Source organism: Marmota marmota, unplaced genomic scaffold, assembly GCF_001458135.2.
Source record: "Marmota marmota marmota unplaced genomic scaffold, marMar, whole genome shotgun sequence".
Classification (NCBI taxonomy): domain Eukaryota; kingdom Metazoa; phylum Chordata; class Mammalia; order Rodentia; family Sciuridae; genus Marmota; species Marmota marmota.
The window spans coordinates 3,364,812-3,383,035 of NW_025999983.1; the positions used below are offsets into that span (position 1 = coordinate 3,364,812).

General features: G+C 47.1%; 1 protein-coding gene across 1 annotated transcript in view; it reads left to right on the top strand.

Moving 5' to 3' along the window:
- CUNH6orf118 (chromosome unknown C6orf118 homolog) overlaps positions 1 to 14,404 on the top strand; it is a 16,266-nt gene extending 1,862 nt beyond the window's left edge. Inside the window, exons 2-10 of the mRNA XM_015498681.2 lie at positions 3,901 to 4,583; positions 5,280 to 5,402; positions 6,171 to 6,230; positions 7,440 to 7,564; positions 9,219 to 9,277; positions 9,753 to 9,934; positions 11,629 to 11,682; positions 12,265 to 12,326; positions 13,595 to 14,404. Coding sequence (XP_015354167.2) covers positions 3,901 to 4,583; positions 5,280 to 5,402; positions 6,171 to 6,230; positions 7,440 to 7,564; positions 9,219 to 9,277; positions 9,753 to 9,934; positions 11,629 to 11,682; positions 12,265 to 12,326; positions 13,595 to 13,703 — 1,457 coding nt within the window. The 3' untranslated portion in view covers positions 13,704 to 14,404. The remainder of the gene's footprint in view (positions 1 to 3,900; positions 4,584 to 5,279; positions 5,403 to 6,170; positions 6,231 to 7,439; positions 7,565 to 9,218; positions 9,278 to 9,752; positions 9,935 to 11,628; positions 11,683 to 12,264; positions 12,327 to 13,594) is intronic.
- Positions 14,405 to 18,224: the final 3,820 nt, after the last annotated feature.

Here is an 18,224-nt window from a genome sequence, read left to right on the forward strand (position 1 = left end):
AACCTGGCCAGCCAAGAGCACTGTGAGTCTGCTCATTCTGACTCTCTTCCCCATGGACGAGTGCTCCCCTGGGGCTTTTCTGCCTTCCACCACTCCCAGCTGTGTCCCCACCCTGCAGGACTGCTGTAGGACTTTGTTTTCTGACACATACAGTGCAGTGTACAGCACCCTGTAGGTTTTTCTATCATTACTTAAATGTTACAGTGCTTCTTTTCTACATTGATTACAGGAAGCAATGGCTGTTCACTTTTTCTCAAGATTATAATGCAAATAAAGTTCCTTCCCTTGAGGATTTGTCAAAATGTTTGCCGATCCATGTGTAAAGGCAGAGTGTGACCAGGTCAGAGTTCTGATGCTGTCTGGGATTTGGGAAAGGTCAAGCAGCCTGCACAGATTCTCTAAGGAACTAAGAGCACACAGGGCACAAGAGAGGACCCACTGCCCACTGTCCCCTGAGGCTCCTTGGCTCTCCTCTGGCTGGGCCTGCAGGTTATGGTCTCCAGAATTCTCTTCATTATTTCCACTAACCTGCCCCCAGGGTGTTTGCTAAGTGCAGGGTAGAGGAAATGAGGCCATTCTTGGAAGAGACCAGTGAGAATCTCTGTGGACCCCAGGGTTCACAGAGACCAGACAACAGAGGCCGCGATCTGTAATGATGGCGACTTTCAAGACCTCTTGTCTCCATCTTAAAGCATAAGCAGAATTTCTAAACTAAAGACACTCTGTCTAAAAATGTTAGCTGCTAAATTGTTGGAAATGTTTAATGAATCTAAACCTTATCCAAAAGCCTACTACTGTGTTTTCCTAAATCAATACACATTCAAAAAGTCTCTACATGTTTTCAGATCATTTGTAAAATACTCACTTTTATTTTTTGCTGTCCAGGGTATGCAAAAGACAATGTTTTCAGTAAGGACAGTATTGTAACATCCAGGGCCAGAATGGAGTGTGTGGTCAGTAGTGTGAGAACTTGTCAGAGAGCCATGGAATCTGGATCCTCCAAGTGTTACTGCAGTCGACTCCTATGCTAATAGGAAGGTGACTGTGCTGATTAGCTAGCTGAGGCTTCCAGGCCCTTCTGAAAACTTCTGGATAAACTGAAGGGAGGATAATGGCTGCATTCAAGTGGCCTCTCCCCATTTCCCATGGAGCTGACGTAGCTCGTCTCCCTGCCTTGTGGGTCAGTGCCTCTGAAGAACGACAGTGAGACATTGAAACCTTGTTCTGTTGATTAGTATATGACCTGTTCATAAATGGTGTCTTTGGGGGCTGGGGCTGGGGCTCAGTGGTGGAGCGCTTGCCTAGCACATTTGAGGCCCGGGGTTCAATCCTCAGCACCACATACAGATAATTTTTTTAAAAATAAATGTATTGTGTCCAACTAAAAAATAAATATTAAAAAATGTGTATAAATGGTGCCTTTGAGGTACCGTGCTGGTCAACAGAGACTGTCAGGAACTCCACCACTGGCAGCATTTGCTCCAATATCCAGCCCTAGTGGCCCTCACAGCGGGGACAGTGGACAGTGTGGGGGAGGCTGGGCCCTGGTTTGGGCAGGTCCTGGAGCAGGGCAGAATTTTGAAGAGCTCCATAGTCTCTTGGCTCCCTGCTGTTCACACCAGACATCATCCCCAGGTCTGTGGAGACGAGGAAATGGACAGAGCTTTGGGAATTGCTGTGTATCGTAGGGCACAACTGGCCTCAAGAGACGGCACCCGTCCTGTGACTCTCAGAGCTCAGAGGCTGGTCCCAGAAGAGGGTGAGAGGCTGTGGGTGGGAAGCTGTGCTGCTCAGAGACAGGAGGCTGAGCCAAGGAATGTGGGTGGTGCCGGGGACCTCCTTCCTACAACCACAAGACATTGGATCTGGCAACAAGAAAAATAGGCCTGGAAGTGATTTTGTCCCCAAAGCCTCCAAGAACGCAGCTGGCCAACACCTCTGTCTCAGCCCTGTGATGTTCTCATGGAGGCCCCAGGCCTCAGCCCGGCGCTAGGGTGCGGAGGCTGCTCTCCATGGTCATTTGTGACACAGCAGGGAATCTGTGGCTGCCCCTGTTTTTTTTTCTGGCCTCATTTTTTCTCTTGGGTGAAAATAGGGACCACAGTGCACCCTGACTTCACAGGCAAAGCTCTCGATTAGACTGGGCACAGATGTGGGGTGCGTGTAGCTCGGGTCTCAGAATGTGCCCGCCTGCCCACTTTGCACAGGCAGTCCTGGCACAGAGTAGAGGGGTCTGTGAGGGGGAAGGCTGGTCTGAGACCGGCCTCACTACAGTGCTCGTCTGGACCTGGCTCCCTCTCCACGCTGCTCACTGGTCCTCCTCACAATGGAGATGAGCCATTTGCAGAGGGGCTTGTGGTGGAGACGTGGTTGTGGAGGTCACCTGGGCCTGTGCAGGCTCAGGTGGCCCCTCGAGGACTCGGTGGGCCTGCTTAGCATCTGCAGCTGCGGGAGCACCAAGGTCCCAGTCTTGCTGTGCAAGTGAACGTTTTCTTAGCAACTCCTGAGAGTGCTCCAAGGTGGTGGTGCTACCATCTAGGGGTGCTGGGTTCGGTGCCTCCGTTCAGCAAAGAATTGAAGAGCAGGACACAGAGATGGCAGCAAGAAGGAGGTTTACTGAGAAGAGACAGAGCTACAGAGACAGACTTCTCTGAAGAGAAGGCCCCAGAGCTGGAAAACCAGTGGGGGGTGGGTTTGGCCTGTTCTTTTATAGTCTCAGGAATTCCCTCCTTACCCCCGTCTACACTCTCCTCAGTATTACTGATTGGTGCCCGCTGTGTCCACACGTCTGTTTTAGTTTTTCTATTGGGTCCCCTACTCAGGAGCACGGGTACAGAAGTGTCTGTCGGATTGGGTCCCCACTTGTGTCCACGAGCGCTTTCCTCAAGCAGGAGGCCGACCTCATCAGGAGCCTCTCCATGCTCCTTTGTTCTGGCCCTGCCCGACCCCTCCCTCGCCAACCTGCCCTGGCTGCTGAGGCCCCCTCTCCGTCTCCCTCGGTGCCACTGCTCTGTGGACATCAGGTTACACAGCGTTCCAGAAAAAAGGCCCTCTTTCCTCATGTTGAGGGGGACACATTGAAGGACAAATCTGGGCACTCAGGGTCTGTCAGAAGTGTTTAGGGCCGTAGACCTTTAGCAAGATTGGGTTCAAGGCTGGAGCATCTACTCTGTCTTTCTTTACCCAAAGTGATTCCACTGGGAGGTCAGTCATCCATATTGAGTTAGATGATTCTCTTGACTTTGCAGAGGAAGAAACTAAGGTTCAGAGAGACGATTTGCTATTTCTGCACTCATGTGGTTAGGAATTGGCTAAAAACTAGGACTTGCCATGATTTATGTCCTGGGCCAGGTTCTTGATCGGAGCCCTCTCAGGGGGCAGGTGAGGAGCAGGGCTGTGTGGAAGGAGTCAGGGCACTTTTCAAATGTCCACGGGTTTTACTTTGTGGGATCAGAAGAAGAAGGATGAATGGCCTTTCAGTCACTCGGTGCGGTGAGGTGTCCTGAGAATTTTAGGGGAAATCATTTTCTTCTTGTGTCTCCTGGCATGAAGAACCTTGAAGCATCATCTTGAGAATTCTAATAAAACTTTTAACCTTTCCTTCCAGAGCCTTTGCTAATAGTATAAGAAATACTTTGTCAAATTAGAACACTCTCCCTTCCTCTTTCTTGGCCTGGCAGGCTCCCTCTGGAACTGGGCAGCCCCGGGGCCGCTCTCTGCTGCTCCGCCTGAGTCAGGGCACAGGTTTCTTGGCTGCAGGGTGAAGCCAGGTGCCACTTTCCCTTCTCTCCCTGTAGACCCCTCTTTGGGGCAGGGGCTGTGCCAGCTCAGCCAGTGCACAGGGCTGTTTCACTGTGGAGCTGAGAGTGAGACTTCCTGTCCTGTTGTCCCCCTGAACAGTTTACCTCAAGTGGAGACACTGTGAGACCCCGGGCGTGAAGACGCTGGGCGACCTCAGGAAGCTTCTGCACCGACTGCAGAGAGACCACAAGGAAGATGTCTTCCTCTACACCTCAGGCCACCTCAATCCCAACAAGCTCTACCGGCCGCCCGAGACCCACCTGCCCGCCTGGTGCAGCACCAGCAGGCCAAAGGGGGAAGCGGCTTCTGGAGTGGGAAAGCCACCCGACAGGAATGTCGCCAAGATGAAAGATGCTTGGGCTCATTTTACCATCAACACAGCTCTGCTTCCTGATGAGGCCAGAAACAAGCGGCTGTTCAGGTACCTGAACCCCCAGGCGCGGGCTTCCCACACTTCCAGAGAGGACTTCACTCCCAGGCAAGGAGAGAAGGCGGAGAGGGACAAAGGCTTTCCTGAAGGACGCAGGAGAGAGGAGCTCAGGCTGCCCCAGGTGAAGGTGCTGAGGTACCGAGAGCCAGGGTCCAGCCACCGCTGCACCCTGACGGCCCCAGGCCCGGACGAGTACCAGTACATCAACTCCTACCTGGCCGGCATAACCAAAGCTGACAGGTACCAGAAGTTCTTGAGTTTCCAAAAGCAAGTTCTGGCAAAGCAAGATCTACTGAAGAGTGATTTCACAGGGGCCAAGGTGGCGACGGGCCATGAGAAGAAGTTGGAGGAGGTAAGAAGGGCCACTGTAGCGCTGTCCACACAGGGCTGCGACTGGAGGACCCTCCGGGCTGAGACTCATCTTCAGCTCTTTTACATTTCCAGGTGGAATGGGACAAGCTGCCAGGTGTTGAGAAAATCCACAGGGTCAGCAGCTGTTGACAGTGAGGTGAAGTGGAAGGCTAAACGCGGACGTTGGTCACAATCCGAAGCATTAGATGCTATGTGGCCATGATGGGACATCAAATGTAGGACAGCAGAGGGATCCAGGGACAGCCGGATCCACCCTCAGTGGAAGGGTGTGAGAGGGCAGGGGAGGGACCAGGCAGATGGTGGGTTGGCTATCCTAGGAGGAGGGTGGGACTCGTGACTCAGGCAGCTCTCCTGAGGGAGAGAGCCGGGCAGGAAGGCCGTGGGTCCACCTGAGAAATAGCCAGGCCTGGGGGCTGGGCCTGAGTGTTGCAGGGACAGAGTGGACCCCTGAGGGCAGGGTGCAAGGAGGGGCAGGAAAAGGAAACCAAGAGCAGACTCACAGAGAAGCTCCAGGGGAGAGCCTCAGCAGCTTGTGGGCAAGGTCAGGGGTCTTGGTTGGCCACCGTCTGCTGAGACCAGGCTCTGGGAGGTGGCAGCTGTGCCCTTCTGATTCCTCAACCCGAGAAACGATTTGGAGAGTACAGAGAAGACAACCTGACCCTCTGTTTGTCCCCAGAAACTCCAGAAAATATGCATGTGCCCCCCGCAAGAGCTCAGCAGGCTGCAGGTCTTAGGAGAAGTGTTTGAAGATGTTTGCAACAGTTCTTTGATATTTGGTGACATCTTAAAAGAAGTTAAGGTAACAGATACATACTTTTTTTTTTTTCATAATAACTAGGAGAACTATGTGTGAAGTTCTGCATCCATGAACCATCTCATACCTCCCAGAAATCCTGCCCTGTTCAAGGTCCCCATTCTCCAGAGAGACATCCTTCACTGAGACTCGACTGCAGGTCCAGGCCATAGCACCCAGTTAGCTCTTAAGCCCATGTTTGTTTGTTTTTCCAAATTCTTTCTGATTAATCATAGTACAACATTCGTGGCATGTGAACCTTTGTGATTGCCCAAGTGCTATTTTGCATGGAGCCCTTATGCAATGACAAAACTGCTGTGACTTCATGATGAAAGGCCCCTCAGTGGCATCCAAGCTGAACTTGGCTTGCTTCAGGAACACACTGTTCTCTAACATCCCTAATGAGTAGGGATGCACAACAGTAGTGCTGTGGTGGTGTGTTCTACAGAGATGCCCTGGTTGCTAGAAAGCTCACCTCAGGCTGCAGGACAGGATTTCTGTATGGCACGAGATCATGTTGTTTTGTGATACATATTGAAATGCTCAGTAGTTTAAACTCAAATTTGTTTCAAAGACTATTAGATCTTATGCTTTTTAGTGCACGTGGTTTAATACACTGTAGGATTTAATGCACTGTAGCATTTTGTATACTTTTGTTCTTTAATTATCTAAATGGACATCCTTAACCTCCGTGTTGTTTATATCTGCAAAACAAGCCTTGCTCCGTAGCCTTGCCTCCTAACTCATGTCCAGTGGATGTCTCTGTGTGCGCAGGATGAATATGAACTCTACATGACCACACTCCTGTGCTCCCAGCCCACGGAGCAGTATGAGGTAACTGTCAACCTGGAGATACCCACCGAGCCTGTCTGGGCATGCGCCACCTTCCACAGCACTAGAAAACATTCAGGACCCAAGGAGCACCATGTGTTCCTGCGCACTTCACCCCAGCTGGTCCTTTCATTAGGGAAGAGCTCCATACCAGCTGCAGGATGTTATTGGTAATGGACTTTCCTTTAGATGGACACAGCCCTGGTCGCATTCCCAGGAGGACACTATTTGGGAGGTTAAAAGGGTGCCACTTCAGTGACTGCCGGAGCACCCACAGTAGTTCTGCCAGGTACTGCAAGGAGTGCCATGCGGCCTGCCTGGCCCAGCCCCAGTGGCTGTCACCTCCTGTGGTGGCTTCCTAGGCGGTCCCTCAGAGTTGGGTTGAATGTGTGTTGGTTGTAGTAGGAAATTTGTGCTACAGGAACAGCCATCACTTATAAAATCTCAGAGTGTCACACTGTGGCTCTGGTGTCTTGGCATTTTGAATTTGGTGAAGTTTAAAACTTGTGGGTGGCATTTTCACAATGAGGAGATGCAGTTTCTCTCTTTGCACATAAAAACTCAGCAGCATAGAAGGAGGTCAGTTCTGATTTCCTCCTCGGGACACTCACACTCGGGTCCTCTGTGGCCGCTCCTCCAAGCCCTTCATGCTGTTCGGACTTGTCTTTCAGGACTCAGCAAGACCTCCTTGATCTGCCTGTTCCTTACTTTTCAAGGTTGAGTAGAAAAGGGTCAGTTGTGTCCACATTGTGTCAAACATCAGGGTGAAAGAATTCCCAGGCTATCAGGCTCTAGATCTTTCTATTCCTGAGAACCTGGCGAAGGTCTCTGCCGCTCTGCCTTTGAGCACAGCACTGAGTTCCCATGGTCTCCACTGACTGAAGAAATGCCGGGGGCTGGTGACAGTGCACCCAAAGGCCTTTGTTCAGCATGTCCTCCCCCCACACAAAGCAACCTGGGAACCCCCTGCCATTTAAAAAATTTCTTAGGAAAATAAAACATTAAAATAGCTTTTACAAAAGCGTTTAACCACAAGTTCACTTGACCAGGATGTCCTCCCCCAATATCCCATCTCTCGGGTCCTCCTGCTGGACCTATTTTAACTAGCATCCATATTCTGACCCAGGGCATCTTGAATGCACAGTAATGTCAAAGGGACATTCTCTGCCCTTCCTGGGTGAGCCTCACCCTCTCTGTGCCTTGCCCTCCCAGACTTACCTGGCTGAAGCGAAAGAGCTAGAGAAGAGTCCCGTGCGGAGAGGGGATATTGACCAGGCCAGGGAGGAGCTGAGGAAACTCGTGAAGGCCACCAGAGCGGCCCTGGAGCACCACAACAAGTGAGCACTGCAGATGCGCCTCCATCCAGGTTGGGTGGCCTTACTCACCAAGGTCTGAAAGCCGCGTGACTCACACACGTCTGAATTTTGTTCTGTGTTGTTGGGTGTGACGTGGTGCCTTAAACAGCATGATTCCTGGCCCTGCCACAGCTGTCCCAGGGTGGCCAGGATATTCTGCCCAATATGGTGTTTCCCTGGTGGGAGGGCTCTAAAGGTCTCATCTCTTCCCTGCTGGCCCCGAACACTTACTCACAGGTGTGAGCTGGGGCTGCACCCTCTTTCTAACCCGTCTGTATGGTCCTCCAGGGACAACTAACAATCCGATGGGATGTACTGCTTGCAAGGAGTTTTAAAAAAAAGATTAAAACAAAACCGAAGTCACCAAATGTCCTCAGGAAAGCAGACTTCCACCGCGACCTCGCTGTCGGCCCTCGCCTTTGCTCTGGTCCGTCTGAAGGCCTCTCTCACTGTGTGGCACTAAGTTCTCACCCTTCCCAAGAGCCCAGGGGACTTGGTTGTGGGTTCACAGCGGCCCTTTGACAGGAGCCCTCTCCAGCTGGCCGTTAGCTGCCTGCCGAGGCGCTGACCCGTGGCTGGGTCACGGGAAGCCTGTCTCTCCTGAGCAGTAGGGTTAGGCTCAGGTGTGCACCTCAGGTGAGATACAGAGGAGGCGAGGCAGCTCAGCAAAACCCATGAAATGACACAAGAAGGTTGTGACTTAGAATCCAAAGGGCGGTGGGCAGCATGCTTGCAGGGCCACAAGAGCCATCGGGTCACACGTGCCCCACTGCTGGGCAGGGGACTTCATATGGATCCAGAGCATGACCCAAGTCACCCACGGAAGCCTGCACAGGGAGCCCTGGTGCAGGGTTCAGGGCTGCAGCCCAGGTTCTGTGGGGTCCCAGTGACTGAGAGAAGGTCACTGTGGCACACCTTCAGGGTGTGGGACAGAGACTAGTCATATAGGTCATTTCTGCTGTCCCATAGGAGTCAGGCACCAGGAGGCTGTGAGGCAGATACCTGGGCAGACCTGTGGAGGAACTGGGAGGAGGTGGAGAATGGGGTGTGGTGTCACAGCTGAGCCAGCCCTGCTGCTCTGGTGACAATGAAACTTTGCACCAAGAAAAAAGTACAAAGAGGTTATTGAGGTCTCTCCTCCTCCTCCTCCTCCTCCTCCTCCTCCTCCTCCTCTTCCTCCTCCTCCAAATCTTTATATCTATTTTTAGTTCAAACATAGTGGAATTTTAACTTGTGACTGTGAGGTGTGATCGTAATGCAAAACGTCTATTCCTGCGTCAGTAGGCGCTGCCCTGATTGGCTGTTTGCCTCAGCATGTAAAATGTTAGTGGTTTTATTTTTATTGTTTGCCTTCTTTCTTAGCAATTGAAGTCCAGGATAACATCAAGCACCACAGAAAACCATGTGTTAAGTTGACCTGTTCTAATGTGCATGCAGTCCTGGGGAAAAGGCTCTCCTACTTGGTCAACCTGGGACTCTGCTTTATAGACATCTTTCTTTCTCTTTTGTGTTAGAAAGTCAGGTGATACCATTTTATTTCTCAGTAGAAAGAAGACTTGTAGTATAAAGTAGATAAAATGAACAAAGTATCAATGAAGCTCTCACGGTTCACTTTCTTTAACTTATCAATTTGTAGACTCAGAGATGAATTAGAGGTGGAGAACAAACTGCTTCGAATCACTAAGGAAAGATCAGGCAAGTGTGGGGTTCCCACCCATGTCTTCCCTCTGTCGCCCCTGCCTGTGCCTGACTCGCAACTGCCCCTTGGTCCCTCCCCAGCCTACCTGGGGAACACTGTCAGAGGTTCCTGCGGGTCTCCACTACCCCTCGGCTCCCTTTCATGCTCTGTATAGTCTCCTGATGGTCTGCACCATCTGAATGCAAACCTGGAAAAGTCTGTGAGTAATAATCAACCATTAAACCTTACACCTTGGCCAGAGCACACAAAACAAGATAGTCAATAAACACTTATTGATTATATGAATGAATTAAATCAGGAATTAAGGAAGGTATACCTCGTTTTTAGATCAGATTATTTTTGACATGCTTGGACTTTGAGGTCCATTATAGTTATAAATGATGTACATAATATTGTTAATAATACACAGTACTATTAATGAGAGCCAGATATTAAACACAATAATAGTTTGCCTTCAAAATATATTTCCAGAAGAAACCGAGAAAAAAGTAATTGATGAGGAACAACTTACTCTTACGGAGAAGGTTGAAATTCAGAGATGTGAAATACTCAAGAAATGGGATGAAATTCAAGACCTTGAAAAGCAAATTAAAGCAACACTGGTGCACACTGGAATTTCAGGCATTGCCGAGAATAAGCTTAAAAGCATAGAGGTATGCAATTTGTTTAAACATTTATATTGTTCTTTTGCTTGAGACCTTGATGAATGCATGAAGCAATTTGATTCTGTAACAGAGTATAAAAATACAGTCAAATTTGGTCCAAATGTATTTTTATTTCAAAGAGTTTGTGGCAGATAATTAGAATAATTAAAAACCAGCTGAAACAAAAATTATACAAATGTCATTGAGCTGTCAATGGCCAATACCTGCAGAATCTGTGCAGAAAATGTGCAGTCGGATTCAATATAATCTCTAGCTGTAGAATTTATAAGAATTTCCTCTTGTGGCTATATAGTCACAGATATTTTCCCAGCACTATTTTTTTTAAGCTGAGTAATTAGAAATGAATGGTATGCAGCTGGTAGTGGTGCTCTAAGGTACTCTGGATTCTTAATTAATCATTATCTTGCATCACTGCCATAATTGCTAATCCTTTCCAACACATTGGCTATCTGTAAGAGCAAGTCTTGATAACCCCCGTCCACCATTTTTCATGATTAACTTGGATATTCTCATTCACAGTACTAACTGATTTTTCAAGTTCTACTATTAATAAGACTCTGGTATTCCGATTGTGCTTACAATGAATTTATAAATCCACTTGGAAGAAAGTGGTAGTTTCACAATATGAATATTCGTATCCAGGATCATTTTAACTTTATTTTATTTATTTCTGTGTCTTGGTCTTGAATAATTATTATACTTACTCACATGAATTTATAGGACCTGTTACTATTATAAATGGAAATTTAAAATGTTCCACGTTACACTTGGTGATGGGTTCCTGGTGCGGGTGTTAAGTACCAGTACAGGCAGGCCGTGGGGAAGTCCTGCATTGGCTCTAGACTCCCACACTAAAGCTATCATCACAATAAACTGATGACATGAGTTTTTTGATTTCTCAGAGTATATAAAAGTCATGCTTATGCTATATTGTAGTCTATTAAATGTATAGCAGCATTCTCTCTAAAAAATATGGACCTTAATTTTAAAAACTTTATGCTAAAAAGTGCTAATGATTATATGTGCTGTTAATGGTGAAAAAACAGTGCCAATGAACTTGATTGGCACAAGGTTGTTCCAAGCCATCAATTTGTAAATGAAAAATCAAATATCGATGGAGCACAATAAAGGGAAGCACAAAAATGAGGTATGGCTATATGTGTGTGTGTGTGTGTGTGTGTGTGTGTGTGTGTGTGTGTATATTAAGTTTTGTAAACTGGGCAGGGTTTTTTTTAAGTTGCTGAGGCTAGTCTTGAACTTGTGATCCTCTTGCCTCAGCTGTCAGAGTCTCTGGGATTAAAACAGTTTTTCATCTTAAAACTGACAGGTATAAGTTATGTGTGAATGAAAATGTAACACTTAGTTTTAATGGTTGAATGTGCTCATCATGCCCAGCTTGTATTTGTAGTTTTATATTGTTTCCAGCCACTGAACAGTGAGGGACCTTACTCTGAATTTCCCTAAGGTCTTAAATTTTTGAAGGATTAATCCCATCTTTTTCAGTTTTTGAAACAGAGGCCAGAGATATTTTTTCTTACCCTCTGTCCTTCATTTAATCATATGATTTTAAGTGTTGTGTTTGAGTACTCTTGAGATGACACCATTTACATAATACTTTTTATTCCATAAACAGAGAAAAATAATTAACCAGCTATCTTGCTTTTAAACCATTTGTCCTTCAGAATGAAGCTATAAGATTGGAAACATCAAATAGGATCCTAAAGAAGAAATTGGAAGTAAGTCTTCTTGGTGCCTGAATCAGCGTCATCAGTAGAAGTGATCCCTGGGGTACCTACTTGCCCCGTGTCACAGATAAACAAGAACGCACACCTTCTTCCTCTAGATGACAACTTCCTGTGGTGCTCCAAATATCTGGCTATGCACACAGTATCTTAAAACTGACAGGTGTAAACTGATGTATAAGTGAAAGTGTAGCACTGAGTTTTAATGGTAGGATGTGCTAATAATGATGATTTCTCTATTCCATCTACACTTTACCATGCAACATAAGGAGTTTATTTGGTGACAAGGATTCTTTTGAACTGACTTCACCTAGCAGCTTTGAAGATGTCCCCTAGGGCTGAGTAGAACACTTACCTGACATTTGCAAAGCCCTGGCTTCCATCTCCAGGAAGACACACACACACACACACACACACACACACACCTTAACATGCTATAGGTCTATTGCGTGTGGATCTGTCTGTATTGTACACAGTGTGAATTAGTATGTTATACCTGATTCTAGAAATGCTGATTTATTTGGATTCAATTTCATTGCCATCATACATGACGACAGGATTTTAAATTTTTTGTAGGCCAATGAAAACCATTTGAAGCAGTTCATGAGAAAGAGCAAGATCAGTGAGGAGGAGCAGCAGTGAGTATATCTTCAGGAAAGAGCTGTAACTGTCCTGCTGTCCCAGAACACTACCAGACTTGGACCTGGAGCAGAGCAGGCCGAGCCCTGAGGAGCACTTGGGAATGCCGACTTCATACTGTTGCAGCTTTTCCTGCTTAAAAGTGCTTAGTCCCAGATTTAAACCTCAATATATATGGATTGTTTTTCAATGTCGAGATTAATCCATTAGAGAGAGCTGAAGGGAGGCAGTGGATTCCCCTGGGCAGGGCCAGGAAAGTGGGGGTGCCTGTGGCTATGGGTGGCTTTCTTTTCTCAAATTACATGGATTTTTGTGAAGTTGAATCTGAAAAACCCTGTGAATATACTCCTTTAAAATTTTAAGTTCAAAAGCAAATGGTTATTTCAGTTGCCTGCTGTGTAGGTGACTTGTGCTTCACATGGCTATTCTTCTGAGACTTGATGCTGCACTTCGATCCAGGATTTGGTACAATTGGAAGTGGTAGAAAAACATGCGTGTTTAGGGAAGGCTTATTTGTATCAACAGGGAAGACACCTTAGGCTCAGTGGTGGCATCCAGTAACTAGGCGTGCACTGTCCTTTCCTGAGACCTCCCCCGGGTCTCAGTTTGGCTGTCTTCAGGGATTAGGTCCATGTTCCAAGGAGGAAGGGAGGGGAAGAGGAGGACAGATAACCAAAGACTTCTCACGTGGGGATTTCAGCTCAATTGAGGGGGACAGTGGTTCTCAGTGACTCCCAACCACACCTCAGTGGCCCGCCTGGCCTACCACCCCTCTTAGCTGGAAAGGAGGCCAGAAACAGAGGACGCCTCCCTCCCACTAGGTAGACAGAGAAACCCAGGGGAGAAGGGCACTGGACTGGGATCTCGGCCTCGTGACTCCTGCTCCTCCTGTGGTGTGGGGGGCTGTGGAAGTTGGGTAACGACAACGTTACGAACTTGGCCCTGGGAGGCTCCTGGCACACTCCGGCAGCAAGAGTGAGTGGCTGAAGGGTGTGTGTACTCTTGGTGGCAAGTCCACCCCTGCTGTTACGCTGTCCTTCATCTGGAGGATGCTGGGTGGGGGCTTGGGGGGATCCAAACACAAGCAGGTCTTCCTTCCATCCAGCGTCTAAACTGTGCTAAAACATTCTTCAGTCAAAGGCAGATGATTGCAAAGTCTCATCTGTTTTCAGATAAACGTGCCCTAAAATAGAAGTTTACTTTGAAGTGTTCTTTCTTCCTTAATGCATTTTCTAATCTATTATATTCACTTCTTATGTATTTTAAGGAAACTTTGGGAATTTATTAAAAAATACACAAAATTAGAAGAAACAGAAAATAACTCTCAAGCAACTGGAGAAGTGACCCATGAAAATTCAGAAGTGTCATGTGTATAGCAGCCTGGATGTTTTCAGATGGAGAAGTCAATGGAGAGGCATTCCATTTCGTCCACCTTACCCCAATAAAATTAATGTGTTATAAGTATCCTCTTCAAAGTGTTGATCAATGCATATACACACATGGTCAGTTTTAATTTATGCATATGTGCATAACAATACTAGTTCTGAGAATTTCCTGCTTTTATTTAGTAACTTTCCACTGGAGAAAATACTTTTCAATATTTAAGAATAAAAAATTTTTCTGTGTTATATTAGGGATCAAATTTGTCAATGTAAAAATAATTGTTTATCTGCCAACAGTTTTTTTTAACATGTAATACAGTGTAGTGGTACTCTAATTTATATTCATTTAATTAAATAACCTTTATGAATTGGAAGTGATCGCTGCTCTTCAAATGTCAGGACTCTCGTTTGAGCTTGGCACACGGGCATCTTGGTTGGCCGGGACCTTCAGCCCAACCCTGGGACTTGGGGTTCGTTTCTCCTCTCTTTGTCTTTGATCTGGTCTAACTTCTAGAGCTGGATGTTAAATTGGAATCCTTCGGACAACCAAACAGGTGGTGACTTTGGAGTTCAGATGTAAGTGGTGAGGACATGAGTCCTAACTTGGAATAGTGGAGGAGAGAGAGAGGATGGGGGGCGTCTTGTCAGGAGGGTGTGCTCCAACAGTGTCTGAGAACCACGAGCTCTTCCTGGCCATGACTCACCTCTGCTTTAAGAGGCAAATTGGTGGCAGTTTTTGCCATATATAGACATCAACTGGACTTTCTTAGTAGTGTTATCTCTATTCCAGTTACTTTCCGTTGGTCATTTAGTCCACTAGGATCCTGCTAATAGGATGTCTCTCCTTACACAGGGGGAGACCTGAAGCTTGAGGCAGGGACTCAGTTTCCTAGAGTGCCCTCTAAGTGACAGGGCTAGAAGGAGCCCAGGTCTGGTTGTCACCACTCCTGACCTCTTGGGGCCTTATCGTGTGGTGTCATTTGTAAGATTGTGGGAATGAATTTTGGAACTGTCAAAGAGTGGCAGAAAGACCAGGAGAAGTAAAGACAGACAGATGCTCCGTGGCTCTGTGGTGGGTGAGGAAACTGGGAAGTGTTTATCTGGGATTGGCCAACAACGATGCTGTCCTTGGGGGGATGCCAGGTGGGTTATAATAAGGCTTTGTCGAGATCAGAGTTCGTGAGCGGAACGCACTCCTGAGGACTGCAGAATTCTTCTTTTTAAAGCAGATGAGGGATCCTCTCATCCTTTCTATTACAAAAGAACCCTCCATTCTGTCAGCATTCAGTATAGTTCAGAGACGTTGCCAGCTGTGAGGAGGATGGAAATGAAGAACATCTGGTGCTGATCCCCAGGGAGCTTGCGGTGGTTGTAGAGGCTGAGAGAAGAGCAACAGCCAACGCCTAATCACACTGAGTCATGCCAGGCTGTGGGTAGGTGGGTCCCACATTCGCTGGACCAGGTGTAACTGATAAAGAGCTTTGGGAAGGGACCTGGCACAGCGGGTGTGGCTCCTTGCATTTGAGCAGGAACACGTGACTGGGGGCCAGGGTGGGGTGCAGGTGGTTGTGCTCCACAAGAAACAGGTGACCCCTGGGAAGACTGGCTAATTTGTAAAAGAAAATAAAAGGGAATAAAGAGTCAAATTTCAGCTTCTCATTGTCAGAAAATCTGACTGCTTTGAGTCCACGCTTCTCCGAGATGAGATTTTAGAGAATCCCTAATTTGATCCAGGTTCGGAAAGCAAGGGGCAAATCCTGGTGTGGCCTTTCCGTCCAAGCTCTGCAGCCCCGAGGGAAGCATCTAGGAGTGGAGAGTGAGGCCTGGGCCATGGGGACTAGATCTGGGAGCAGCCCTGAGTCCTCTGTGGAGCCTGGCTCTACCTGGAGGCAAATGCTGTGGGAGCCTCCTGAGTTTGAAGGAGTTTCCAGCCAAAGAATCCAGGACCCTCCGGTAGGAAAGCCCGTTACTGTCCAGAGCCTGCAGCAGCCTTGGTCTCCTGACCACCCAAGGAGAGGGGCATAAAAGAAGCTGAGAAAGCTGTGCATCCCCCAAAGCCCACCATGCACATGCCCAGGGGAGGTCGACAGGAGCCAGCCAGGCACAAGGATGAGGGCAGATCTCCATCCAGGATGCAGGAGCAAGACTGGGCCCAGAGGAGTCACGGGGTTCTGGGGAGGCCCTGTGTCTTCCCTGCAGAGTTTTAGAAATCTAGGTGCTGAGGACGGCTGTGAGAATCCTGTTTTTACCCTTTCTGTATGGAAATTCTCGAACTTCCTGAACCTATCCTGCCACATCAATGTTTATAGCAGCTCAATTCACAATAGCTAGACTATGGCACCAACCTAGGTGTCCCTCAATAGATAAATGGATAAAGAAAATGTGATATATATATATATTCAATGGAATATTACTCAGCTTTAAAGAAGAGTGAAATTATGGCATTTGCCAGTAAATGCTTGGAGTTGGAGAATATCATGCTAAGCGAAATAAGCCAATCCCATAAAACCAAAAGCCAAATGTTTTCTCTAATATGCGGGGTGGGGTTACTAGGGAAGAATAGCGTTACCTTAGATTAGGTAGAGGACAGTGATGGGAGGGAAGGGGAGGGGATGGGGGAGAGGGAGATAGTAGAAGGAAACAGACATCGTTACTGTGTGTCTATATGTGACTAGGTGACCAATGTGATTCTGCAACAAGTACACTCAGAAAAAATGAGAAACTATATTGCATCTATGTATGATGTATCAAAGTGCATAAATGCATTCTACTGTCAAGTGTAACTCATTAAAACAAATAAAAAAATTAAAAATTTAAAAGAAATATACTGAGGGAAAAAAGATGATAAAATCATTTTAGTTGTAAATGTTCAGGAAGTGCCTTGTGATTCAATTTAAATCTTGAATTATCAGGTTTTGAAGTTTAGTTGCTCTGTTCATAAGACAGCAATTTGATTAATATTTTTTGAAAAAGCAATGAATTTCTCCCCATAGGACAACATGTTTGGCCTTAAAGCCAATAAACAGGTTATTTTTTTTTTTAAAGTCCTGCCTTAAAAACATTTCTTAATATTTTTTCTAATGTTTTCATCTCTTTCTAAATTTATTTCATGACGGAGCCTTCTTTCTTCACTCTCCTTCCCCACCTTCCTTCCTTCCTAATCTTATTCAATGCCATTTGACATTATTTTGCAAACCACAGAAATATTGAAAATTTGACCTTGGGGAATTTTTTCAGTGTGTTGCATTTGGCTAAAAATAAGGTTAAAATAAGAAACACAGAGAAGCAGAATAAGTAGAAAGAAAGAAAGAAAGAAAGAAAGAAAGAAAGAAAGAAAGAAAGAAAGAAGAGAAACTCATGTGCATGTTCAGAGTGTTCTCTTTCTCTCTCACTCCCTCTTGTTGTCTAGGGTTTCTCTGTCAGCCCTGCCTCTTCTAAATGCCATCTCCTGATGCTCACCGTGGAACTGTGAGGGCAGAAAGGGGCAGAGACTTGATGGCCCCTGAGCTGGGTAGGAAGTCCCTGGAGGTCAAATCTGTGAATGCTGCAAACAAATTAAAAGAAAGAGAGCTACATAGTTAACACAGATAGATCTCAGAAGAATAATATTGGAAGAAAAAAGCTATAAATAGAACGTATACATGGCAGCGCCATTAATCCAAGCAGAGAACCAACCAGTACGTATAGTCAGCTCCAATTGGCAGGAGGCCTGCTCACTGGTCCTGGGATGTGGGTTAGCTGTAGGGAAGAGGGGAGGGAAGACGAGGGGAAAGGGTGGGCTGGCTTCTGTATTTCAGGACCCATAATGTTTAATTCCTATCAATACTAGGAGCAGAAATGCCAAGAGATTGGTGCATGTTTATACTGACAGTGGGCTCATAGATGTCAGCTGTGTTACTTTCTCTACGTGGCAACGTGACGATCATTACCCGTGGCTCGGCTCCAGGCTTCCTGTTCCACCTGCGGGAGTTCCTCCAGTTCTCGCATGACCTCATGTGGTGGGCTGCAGGTACTACTCTTCTTTCATAGATGATGAAACTGCTATCTAGAATGCTTCATTTCACGTCCGCTGCAGTTTGTGCAGTGAAGGAGGCTCTGGTGTCATATTTGTAAATCGTATAAGGAGAGCCAGGACTGACTTGAAGGGATCTTGAACAATATCCACAGGGAGGGGCCAGAACGGCTGAACAACCTTCGAGTCCTGGGAAGGTGTGTCCAGGAGGGCAGTGTGAGCAATCAGGCGGTCTGCCCCTGGCCAGGACTTGGTGATGGTGACGGTGGTGGCAGTGATGGTGACTGCTATGGTTGGATCTGGACCGTTCCCCTCAGCGCTCCCGGGTGGGAACACGGTCCTTGTCAGCTTGGTTCAGAGGTGGGCTTGCAGGCAATGATTGGATGCAGGGCTCTGATCTCATCTGTGGGTTAATCCATTTGATGGCTCAATGACTCCAATGGACCTGCTGGGAGGTGGTGAAAGTCACCGGCAGGTGGGGCACCACTGGAGAGTGAGTCACT